General features: G+C 53.7%; 1 protein-coding gene across 1 annotated transcript in view; it reads left to right on the top strand.

Moving 5' to 3' along the window:
- LOC123023559 (rabphilin-3A-like) overlaps positions 1 to 11,575 on the top strand; it is a 78,218-nt gene that overhangs the window by 46,913 nt on the left and 19,730 nt on the right. Inside the window, 1 exon segment of the mRNA XM_044430400.1 lies at positions 7,026 to 7,100. Within this exon segment, the coding sequence (XP_044286335.1) occupies positions 7,026 to 7,100 (75 nt within the window).

Below are 11,575 nucleotides of genomic sequence, written 5' to 3'. Positions count from 1 at the left end.
CTTCCGAGAGTGGCTTTTTCTGCGCAGCTCATCATTTCTGCCCATCCGAAACACATTCCAACCATCAAAACCGTGCCAAGACACCCCCTTTTGCTGACCCTAACCCTACCCTGGGGCCCACTCTAACCCTAATATAGGGGTACAGTTCCAGTGAAAAGAGGGCGAATATAAAAAAGCCTCCCCCGAGTAGCTTTTTCTGTGCAGCTCAGCATTTCTGCCCCCTCGAAACCCAAATGTTACCCGATGCTCGGCTGCGGGCGTGATGCCGGGGCGACTTGGCTCGCGTGCCGACAGAGAGGGCTCTGGGTGGCGTCTGTGGCACATGGGCCAAAGGTTCGCCACTGCTGTCAGGGGCCAGTGGCCACTTTTTAGTGCCCTCGCTGGGAAATGGCTGGCTAGACAAGGTTTTAAAGAAAGGAACGTTGCCTGCCAATAGTCTCCAGTTCAAAGAAAAAATATCAGAGTTTTAAAAAAGTTTTCTGCGCACTGGATCCTAGATGGGTCACCACTCCGGACTTCTTTTTGGATGCATGAGTGGATTTGTGACTCCAGAAACCATTGTGGGCACTGACACAAAATGTCTAATCCATAAATCCTCCAGCAAGGTTTTGCTCAGGACAGACATGGGGTGGGAGACTACAGGGAGTCTACCTACTTCAAATCATCAGAAGGACCGGCCTGCACACACACTTACAAGATCTTGCTGGGCATGAGGGCTAGAAACTTGGACATAATTCAAAGCATGATTCTCAGGAAAAGGAATCTGTTCCCCATGGGCACTATTCTGTGCTCTTGTGGATAAGACAAAAATGCAGCCCCATCGTTTGTACGAAGAATGCAAAACATACTTGCAAATTTTGGAGAAGATTGGAGGCAGATGACAGAGAAAGGAGGGGGTGAATGGGGACCGGATCAAACCAGGATGAACGTGTCATTCCTAGACTTACTCACAGTTAGTCTGGAACTCCAAGCTGAATTTGAGGAAGGGATTCCAAGAAAGAGAAACCATCCTAATGGAGGTTTCCTGGGAGGCACCTCTAGGCATTGCAAGAGACAAGCTAGAAAGGGCGGAGAAGAATAAAATGTTGTCAGCTGCTATTAAAATATTGACGGCTTTGAAAGGTCAGCCATTCAAGCGTAGCCCCAAGGATGCTGGGCCATTTTGGGTGATCCGTCAGGGCATTGCATGCATTTATTAATTGTCACTGCCCTTCCACCCCTTGCAGGAAAGACTCGAGTCCTGCCAGATTCCTAAAGATAATTTTTAAAAGGAACCATACCAGGCTATTCTGAAGCCTGAAGGAACGGCCTGACCCTTTGGGCAGGTTATTTTAGCCTCTGGTAGGGCTAGGGGAGTGCGCCAGGGTAGGGTTAGGGCAGTGGTGGCCAACCCATGGCCCATGTGCCACAGTGGGCACGCAGAGGCCTCTGTGTCAGCCTGCGAGCCAGCTCGCCCCAGCATCACCCCAGCAGCCGAGCATCAGGTAACAGCGCACTTAGGGGCCGTGCGCATGCTCGGAAAGGAGTAGCGGCGCCAGGCGACGGCGTCACGATCCTCGGCTCTTTAGCCGTGACTCATCCCAGCTTTCGGATGGCTGCTCAGTGCGCTGCCAAGGATAGAGTTGCTTGGACTGGCTGTGAGCCGTTTTCTCTGAACTAAAACCTCAGTTTTCGGGTTTTATTGCAGGGTTGGCACTTGGCGATAAATAAGTGGGTTTTGGGTTGCAGTTTGGGCACTCGGTCTCTCACAGGTTCGCCATCACTGGTCCAGGGGGTGCAAAGAAATCCACACCAAATTCAGATTCCTAAACATCCGACCCACAGATTTTGTAGCACGCCGGCCGTCTCCTGCTCCTGGGACTTCTGCAGCCTTCAGACCATTTTTCCACTTCCCAGAACTGTGTGCAGTTTTAGGTAAAGCAAGATATTAAAATGGCCAGAAAAGCCGATCAACGTGTACGCCATGTAAAAACAAGCAGCCTCCTCTCTGATCTCTCTCCAGCCTCAGCTCCTTCGCTCTTTCTTTGTATGACCCTGGCCTGCTCATTGAATGTCTGCTGAATGAAGAAAACGGGGCAAAATATTTTTTGACGGTGAAAGTCCTGTAAACCGTAGGTCCTTTTTGGAGGTTTCTCCAAAGTTGGGCAAAAGGTCTGCCTCTGTTCATGGACAAAGGATGATGAAAAGATACCTCGCGACTGGCGAAACCCTGATGGAGGGGCTGGGCGAAATGTCTCTGCCAACCGATAATTCCCTCTCTTTAAAGAAGCCACTATCCATCCCGAAAAACGTCTCTGCCGCGCTTCCTTCCAGCTGCACCTTTCATCTCCTTTAAAACCGTCATGAGCCTGGTTCAGAGAAAGCGGATGGGAGAGATCATATCGGGAAGCTGCCCCCTTTCAGTAACGGGATTAAGTCTTGGTTTCCCCTCTGTGCAGGCCAGGAATTCAGGCTTCACCCTGCCCCCCCCCCCCCACTGCCCAGCATTCACCCTTGTCACCACCACAGGGGGGTCGTCCTGAAAATAAAATGTTTCGAGGCAGGAGTTTGCCTGCAAGGTCCCTCCCCCAGCCTATTCCGTCTCAGAGCCCTGGCACGGAAAAGGGCAACAGGGATCTGCAATGAACTGTTGCAGCGCAACGAGGCCCTTTACATTGCTTCTGCCAGCCAGCCAGCCCTCCCTACCTCCTCCTTACACGCAGTACCATTTGGGGCTCTGAACATGTTCTCCAAATAGATTCACCGCCCTTGGATAGATCTTGTGCAGTTCAAACGGAAACTTGCACTCTCCCTGGTTACTTTCTGCACACTGGGAGTACTGGGAAGGACGGGCGTCCTCGCCGAAGAGAGGGGGCTGCTTTGGGGGAGCAGGTCCGGGGCTCCTTAAAGCTGCCGGCAAAGCGGCCGAGCTGAGCCAGCGAGCAAAGGCAGCGCCAGCCAGATCGCGGCCTGCCCGGCCCGAAACCCAGCCATATGGCAGAGTCTTAATGAGAAGAGCTCTGGGGGACGCCAGCTCAGGGTGAGCAAAGCCGGAGAAGAGGCTCGCCGGCCCAGCTGACAGGCTGGCCGCACCCCGCCGGGCGAGTCGCGAGCACCTGCGCGGTGAGCCGGGCCGCGGGGCTGGAGCAGGCCCCGTGTCGACGGGGGGGGGGGGAGCTGATTAAACCGAAGCTCCAGGCAAGGTGACCTCTTTCGAGAGGGCTTCCTTCCAACCGGGAAAGGGCGGAGCAGATGGCTTTGTGACTCCCTTGGCTGCCCGATTTTCTCGCGTGAGAAATCGGCACATATGCCGAAGCTGGGCCCCTGGTGGGTGGGGGGCGGGGGCATTCGGCCTGGTTGTGGTTGCAAAGGCAGCTAAATAGGGATCCAGGTTTTCGTTGTTTTTGCCCCTCGGCGATCTGGAAAGAGCAGCATGGGGAGCTTTTAAATTCCGCAGCCGCAGTCAGAAATTGGATGTTCTCAAGACCTTCCCAGACATTTTGTTTGGACAGGCAGAGGTGATTCGCCACATCTTCCTGATAATATTATTATCATTCCTGAGTTCCTTTTCAAATCGATATATTGAGTGTGCCTTTGATTCTCATTAGACTGGACAAAAAGGGAAAGAATGAAGTGCCCCAACCGCCGGTCAAACTTAAGCCAGAAATCCTGGCTTATTAGACCATGATAAAGAGCGGTAGGCGGGCCGCACACCACAGGTTCTTTCGTGAGCGTGTAAAGAAGCTGGGCTTGGCTACCTCGCTGGTATATCAGAACCCAGGGTAAGACTGCTCTTGTGTCCAAAGGAGCAAAGAACACAAACCAACTTTGATCCGGGGTTTGTTGTTATAGTAGGCATACCTGGTTGCATGAAGCCAAAACCCAGGTTCAGATATGATATGAAGTCATCTGCACCTGATTTATGTACCTGCAGGTGATGCTCCCAGGTCCTGGGGCGGCCTGTGATCGTGGCCGCGCTCTCCGTGGTGCTGAACCGCCTTTGCACCTGGGCCGGCGACCTCCCAGCAGTGGCTGAGAGGGGGATCCGCTTGGCCCCGAGCCAGAGCCCTGAGGGAACAGTCTGTGGTCCTGATCCCGGCTTGGGGCTCGGGGCAGCTGCGTGAACGTTCAGGCTGAAGAGAGGGCACACTGCCCAGCTGCAGAAGGAGCAGTCATGTTTGCTGCATGCTCTGAAGCTTCATTCAGTCATTCTGAAGCTTCATTGTTTGCCCCAGTGTCTGCCACCCTGGGAATTCCCAGGACAAGGCTATACCACATGCCTTGGACTCAGCCAGCTCCTAGTCCTCGCTGCCTGCCCTCCCTTGGGTCCAGTGGCTGGAGAACTGGGCACGTGGAAGAAGTGGGCAGCTCCTCCGAGGGAGGAACTCGGCTGTAGGGCCTCTGCTCATGGCTGAGACAACGGCGCTTTCCGAGTGAGGCGTGGTGTGTCAGCAACACGCAGGATTATGAGAAAGGTGGGATACGAATGCGCAGATGATCGCGATAATGAGCCTGATGGAGAGAAGCATCACCTGTTTTGCATTCCACTGGGTTTTTCACATGCCCCTCTGTCTTGCTGGGCTCAGGAGGAGGAGGATGTTGCCACATGGAGAGGTGGTCAAACGAAGTCCTGAGTTTTTCTGAACGTTTGGCTCTGCCTAGGGCAGGCATTCGGTCACCCATGGTGGTGTGTGGCCGGCTTCTGCGTGGCGATTAGCCTTTCGATTATGCTACCTCAGTGGTGCTTGCCATGAAAGGGCGGGGGCTTAAAAGCCGTCTCTCTCAAGCCTCAGAAAGCAACCGCCGCGAACGAAGAGCTTGTGCTCCAATTTGCTTATTGATTTGCTTGCGGTGGAAATACAACGCCGGCTTCATCTCGACAGCATGGGACCTCCCAGAGAGGGGTGATCACGGAACACTGCGTGCAACACAAAATAAATCAAAATGTAGCCATGGCCTGACTTTGGAAATTTCACCCACCCGCCGCTTCTCCATGCTATGCTCACAACAACCCTGTGAGGTAGGCTATGCAGAGGGTCAAGGACTGGCCAAAAGTCATGCTGTGGACTTCATGGCTGAGTGGGTACTCCAACCCAGATTGCTTGGGTCGCAGTCCAGCATTCTAACCACTACACCACACTGGCTTCCCATGCAGAAAGTCCCTCCGTTGGCACTGGCTATCTGTGTAACACCCTGCCAGATTAAAATGATGATAACTTTCCCACCAGGCAAAATGAATATCTCTAAGTGGCAAAAAGCTACATCGCAGCTTGTTTGGAGGCTTATTGTGGGCAACCCGCCAGGCAGCACAGAGTTCTTCTCATTCTATTCTGTCTTCTTGTTGCCTTTTCTCCAAGACCGTCCAGAGTGGTAGGTTAGGATACAAAAGATCAGGGCCGGTCAAAGTTTACCCCATGGCTAAATGGGATTTTGAAGGTATGTCTCCCAAATCCTAGAGTAAGGAGCTTCCTACTGATTTTGGTAATTTGTTCTGAGAGTCATTTTACAATGCAATGCAATGCAATGCAATGCAATGCAATGCAATGCAATGCAATGCAAGAAAACACTATTTTTCTCTCTGGTTCTGTCATCAGCTGCACTGATGCTTTGGCACCTGGAACTGACACCGTAGCAACAGAGCCGTGTGTGCACATGGGCAGTCATGCCAGAGCCCTGTAATTTGGTACCTCGACAAATCTCTATTACTTAGCCCAGAATTACTTGCGAATTGGAACAAGCCTAGAATTAGCTGCCAGAACAGCAGCGAGGGAATGATTCATTATCTGGCTGCTGATTGGTTCTTGCATCCAGTCGGGCAGGCATCTGGAGATGGGGCAGACCAATGGATCGTGCAGCTGTGAGAACTCAGGCCAGCTCCTTTGCAAGGCAGCTGATGGGCCTCTTTGTCCCACCCCGTTTCCCTCCTGCGTCCGTCTCTGCCTGTAGCGGAACGGCAGAGCCCTGACTTGCACGCAGAAAATTGCCAGTTCAGTCCCCAGCATCTCTGGGGAGGGCCAGAAAATACACCTGGCCAGGACTCCGGAGACCAGCAGCATAACAAACCTTTCAAGTGTCTTGGACACCAGTTCCCATCATTCCCACAGGGCTTTGCTAATGGTCAGTGATGATGGGGACTGAGAGAGGGGAGGCCCACTAGGCCAGCTTAGCTAGTTCCTTAGTTTGACATCCTTCTTTCTTTCCCCAAATCTCCCATGCATTGGCTTCCCGGGATGATCGTGGGAGAGGGAGAAAGATGCCCCCTTTCTCTGCACCGATGTGGATCCATCTTGGCTTAAAAAGGGGAGAGGAGCTCCTTGGACTGGACTGAGCCCAACCAGGCCGGCATTCTGTCCACACAGGGGCAGCCAAAAGCAACAGGACCTGTAGGCATCGCTACGGAGTGGTCCTGGATCGCCACCCACATTTCCGGCCTCGCTGAAACGGGGGGCGCACAGCGCAGTGTGTGGGTGGGGTGGAGGTGGGGGCGGGAAGGCCAGGTACCCTGTGTCTGAACCAGCCGAGAGAGCAAACCTGGGCAAGCCGCCCACCGTCCCCAGCCCAGCAACAACCCGTGGCTTCGCAACAGCAGTGGCTGGAGACAACGAAAGAACTCGGTGCTCGGAGACCGAGTGTTTCTACGCAGAGTAGCCCCTGATGTTTCCATCAGTCCTCCTAGAGACACGGGCCTGACCCAGGACCTTTCCCAGCTCTCCCTTTTTATGGCACTCACCTTTTCCTCCCCATCCTAAATGTTGCCACTGCCCACAAACACTCGAGGAGACCGTTCCCCTTTCCTGCTCCTGCATTTCCCAGTTGGGCCGACCTGCAGTATCTGTGCCTTTCCTGTATTCCTCTTGGCACACGGCTCCATCATTAGACAGGCACGGGCGCACTGTGTAAACAGGAATGGATAAATTGGCTTCGCCTGGAATAAATCAGGCAGAGACGCCACGGGGTCTGAATAACAAAGAGGCGAGTGTTTTGGGGGCCCTGATGCTGCCACTTCCTCTGTATAATCTGATCTCCTCTCTCCTTCTTCTCTCCAGGGTCTGAAACTGATGGATCATAACGGCTTGGCTGACCCGTATGTGAAACTGCACTTACTCCCTGGTGCTAGCAAGGTAAGGCTCTCCTTCTGCTTTCTCTGCGTGGCAAAGACAAAACTGGATTTTCCCCTGCCGGGGATAAGCTCTTTTTCCTGTTTAAGGTATCGCTGCTCGGGCCATCTGTTCTCTGCTGCTTCTCCCGCTAATCTGGGTGTTGCAGGCTGACGCTTTGTCGAACGAGGCAAGCGCAAAAGCTGCCAGACCTCAGCAACTGTAGGAATCGCCCGGCTGGCTGTCCCAGACGGGGTGGCGAAGGTTTTCCCTGCGGCCCTATATAGGAGCTGGCTGGAAGTGACGGGAAGGGACATTTTGGCGGGCTGTGGGGAGAAGCGCCTGGCCCAGGGGTGCCAAGCCTTTCTCAGCCCAAGAGCTGAATGCGTCGGGCTGCCTTGCAGGGGCAGGTGAAGCCGGAGGCGGAATAGATGGGTCAAAATACCCCAGGCACCGGCACATTTTCTCTGCAAGCTTTCACAGGCGATCTCAGAGTGTTGGAAGCATCCCCGAATGAAGGGAAATCCACACCGAGCCAGGGCCCCCAAGCCATCTCTGGGGTGGGGAAAGGGGGGGGCAGAGGAAGGGGGCATAGCTTGGAGGGTCGGGGGCCATCTGGGAGCCCCAGTAGCTTCTGTACCCTGATCCTGTTGAGAAGAGCAATTCAGTGTTGGGACCAGTGATCTTAAGAGTGGTGGGCTCTCCTTTACTGGGATCTCCCAGCAAAGACTGGACCTGTGATGCTCTGGATAGATGCCCCCTCCCCCACAAAGACGAGGATTTTCCAAACTCAGAATGCTGGGAGGGCGTAATCATTTGCTCCTGCCACTTCCCTCTTGGATGGACGGACCCTTTCGGAGCAGTTTGATTCCCATTAGGAGAAAGCTGCCGAACGCGAAATCCTGCAGATTAGATCTGGCCCCTCGCGGGCAGGCAGGCAAATTCCAGGCGACTGCCGCAGAAGCTTAAATTTACACCAAAAACATTGTGTACCTTCCGCACTGAATTGGAAACCCGTTGTGAATTATTGGGGTGGGGGAAACGCACCCAGTCGCAACAGTCTTTCAGGTAGCCAGGACAGATACGGCTTTATAGCTCACTCCATTTTATTTTCCCTACAACAACCCTGTGAGGTGGGCTAGGCCGAGAGAGAGGGACTGTCCCAGAGCCACCCAACAGACTCAAACCCAGATTGCCTGAGTCCCAGCCCTGCACCGCATGGCTCTCTTTTTAATCCCGATTTTTATCCTAGCTGCCCCAAATTCCTTAATAGAAAGTAAATTAAGTATACAAATTACGGTAAAGTTTCCTCCTTGTCAGCAGCTCACGGTTTTGTCATTCTGGCTGTATGTGGCCTGAAACGAGAGCCTAAAATCCCCCCCCTGCTGCCCCCAGCTTGTTTTGTTTTGATTCTACAAATGGGTGCTTATTGATTAAGCATGTGGGAATGGGGAACATTGTGCGGGGTGATCCTAGCCTCTGTCTTTGGAAATGCCGTGGACTTTCAGCTCACGTGCCCCAGCCCCTCGCTCCTTGGGCTTTGCCTGCTAACTGATAAGGCGATTCTGGAATTACGCTCCAAGGTCACGGGAGAAACAGAAGGCTATAAATATCCCTTCTGGAGGGGCGCAGGGGGAGAGACGCCCGCAGTCTGGCGACGTCTGTGGCACTGCCTGTCCCCTTGCCGTTTTCGTCCTGAGGTCTCTGGGAGCTGTGTGGGGTCCCCCCTGGCTGTGACCCCACGCTGCGGCGCCGTGGGGTTCAGCAAACCACTCCTCTTCCTCACCAGCTCCACTGTGACCCAGCTGGGAGATTGTAAGGGGTCTGCAGTTTGAGGGGTTGGAGTCCACCAGGGTCTCATCTCCAGGATCTCTCCCCCGCCCCACTTTCCTGGCTTGTGTGAGGGTCCTTCAGCAAGGCAGTCTCACTTGATTCCACCTCCAACTCTGGTGGGTTCAGACAGGACATCCTGATGGTTTTCTGGGCTGTGACGATCTGGACAGTCACCACCAAAAAGCCCCTGCTGAGTGTGACAGGAATCCTTCCTTCCATGCTGGAAGGAACCTTCTACAAGATTCCGTGGCTTTTAGGGGATGTTCAGCAAATACAACGTGGAGGTATTTGCCCTGGATGCTCCTTGGGAAGGGCCCGATCCACCCACGCAAGAGAAAGAAGAGTTTGGTTGGTGTGTTTTTAAAAAAGGTCTTATTGGCATCTCATGCAAAGCACCCCTTCTTTTAGCACTTAGACCACAGAACCATGACAAATGCAATGCATGAAAAAACATTTGGCGACCGAGTCCTCGTGTATTGATTTCATCAGAACTCATTACCTTGAGAAGTGGCCTGAACACAGGGAACAAACCCTCTCGTATTACATCAATTACCATGGAAATTGGAACTCCGTCAGGCCCTCTTGGATTAATGGGAAAGCCCTCCCGAAACTCGGGGCGGATGGAACGCTTCTCTCGACCCGCAAAGCATCCATCTCCTTCCGCGACCAAGCCTCGCCTGCCTGGGAATGGAAGGATCAGAATTAAATGAATTTGGTTGCGATCAATCTGCCAAGATTCGCGGCCCGAGGAGGAGAGAAGATAGATGAGGTGGGGTGGAGGGGAGGAACATGAGGCCTGTCTGAAAATCAATGACGGTCTCCACCACTGGATTCGATCGTCGGCCAGGAAAATGTTCCTCGTTGCCCAAAAGGATGCTGATGAGAGATGTAGAGGGACTTTCCATTTGTGTTAAGGAGATGGATTTGGTGGTGGGGAAGGCCCAGCCCTCCCAACGGGATAAGGAGGCAGTTGATTAGTTGCTCTCCATTTTCCATCCTTTGGGAATTTTGGTTGCCCAAAGCTGGGCAACTAAACATCTGTTCTCAAGGGCCAGATTTCCATAAGTTGAGCGAGATGCTGTAGCTTAAAGCTCTTGCTGACAGGAACTAGGGGGGTATTTCAGTCTTCTGGCGCAGACAGAGGAAAGCTGCACGAGGCCTGGAAAACCACCAAAAGATTCGGGAAGGGACGGGGGAAGGTGGGGAAGCTCCGGGTGCCAGACCGTGGCTCTCCGTCAGAGGTTGTGCGTCCCGTGGGCCTGTCTGAACAACCGGGAGCCACACTCCCTTGCCACGAGCCAGCAGTCCCTGCGAGACGCTGCCTTCCCGAACGACACCGAGCATATGTTGGATTGCAGCCCGAGGGAATTAAGGCTTGGAGCGGTTTTAGTCGGCGGCTTGAGGAAATCTAAGAAAATACACACAGAGGGGGGTGCTTCTGAAGAGGAGGCAAGCAAGCTTTCTTTCCAGGGGGGGACCCCGTGCTTTCCCTCAAGGATAAAGCTTCACTGTTTCCAGTGCAAACTGGCCCACCTCCCTGCCCACCTGAGCTGGCTAAGAAAGTAAGTTTCTTACCTGCCATTGCCAAGCTCCACAGCAGCAGGATTGTCTCTGCAGCACAGCCATGTGAGCAGAATACTCCCGAACACCCAGGGCCGTCTGATCAGCATGATGGGCCCGGGCAAGGCAGTGTCCCGGGGCCCCTCCGACGACGACGACTCCTGTTAATTTTGGGAGCGTCCCCATTTTCCATGGGTTAACATGCACGGATCAGGGTGGGGCCCAAGGCAGGTGCCCCTCAGGCCCCTGCGGGAAGGCGGCCCTGCGAACATCTCCCTTAAACTGTTACAGTTGGCATTTCCAACGTAGCGTCCTCTTCCTGAGTGACCCAGGTGAGGAAGGGATCCCGGGTGCCCCCTGCTGAGCTGCCGCCACTCCTTCCCAGGTCCCGGGGGGTAGGTCTCCCCTCCAGATACAGAAACAGCAGTGCCAGAATCGCCCACAATCGCCGGCCGGTGAAGCCCTCCAAGAGTTCCCCTTCCGAGCTCTGGGTGCACTTTACTGCCTTCCGGGGGGGGAGGGGGCAAAGAACCCTCCCACCTGGACCCCAAGTTTGCTCCAGCAATACCCCAAAAGCAACGAGCCGCTCTTTTAAAGCTCCTTTGCAGTGTCTGGTTTGGAACTACGCTTTGCAGGCTGGCAAACCCAGGCCCCCACACCCTCTTTCCCATCAAGGGGGACAGAAAAGCGGAGGCCTTGTTTTAAAAAGAGAAAAGTGTGGGTGTCTTAACATGCCACAGTCGCTTTGCCTTCAGGCCCCCCCTTCTGCATACCCGAAAAAAGCCGCTGCCCTTTCCTTGCCCTCAGCGACTTCCAGGCCTTGCCGATTATTTGTGGTACGGCGGTGGAAAATTGGATTGTTCTGCAAATGACCCGCGTGGTAACTCTCTGCGCCTCCGAACTCTTCCAGTTATTGACACAACAAGGCTGTTGGTAGGAAGGCTCTTCTTCTTTTTCTGTTTTTCTGATTTTCGGCAGAGAAGCGTCGAGTAACGGAGGGCTCTCGAGTCAAACGCAGGCATAACTTCCAAACCGATACGCCGAGCCCAAATTCAGCCATCTTTTGAAATTCACACCTCTCTGCATTTTGTTGCTGTGCTCAAAAT

The sequence above is a fragment of the Varanus komodoensis genome, unplaced genomic scaffold, assembly GCF_004798865.1.
Source record: "Varanus komodoensis strain SLA01 unplaced genomic scaffold, ASM479886v1 scaffold20_1, whole genome shotgun sequence".
NCBI lineage: Eukaryota > Metazoa > Chordata > Lepidosauria > Squamata > Varanidae > Varanus > Varanus komodoensis.
This window is presented reverse-complemented; position numbering and strand designations above follow the sequence as displayed.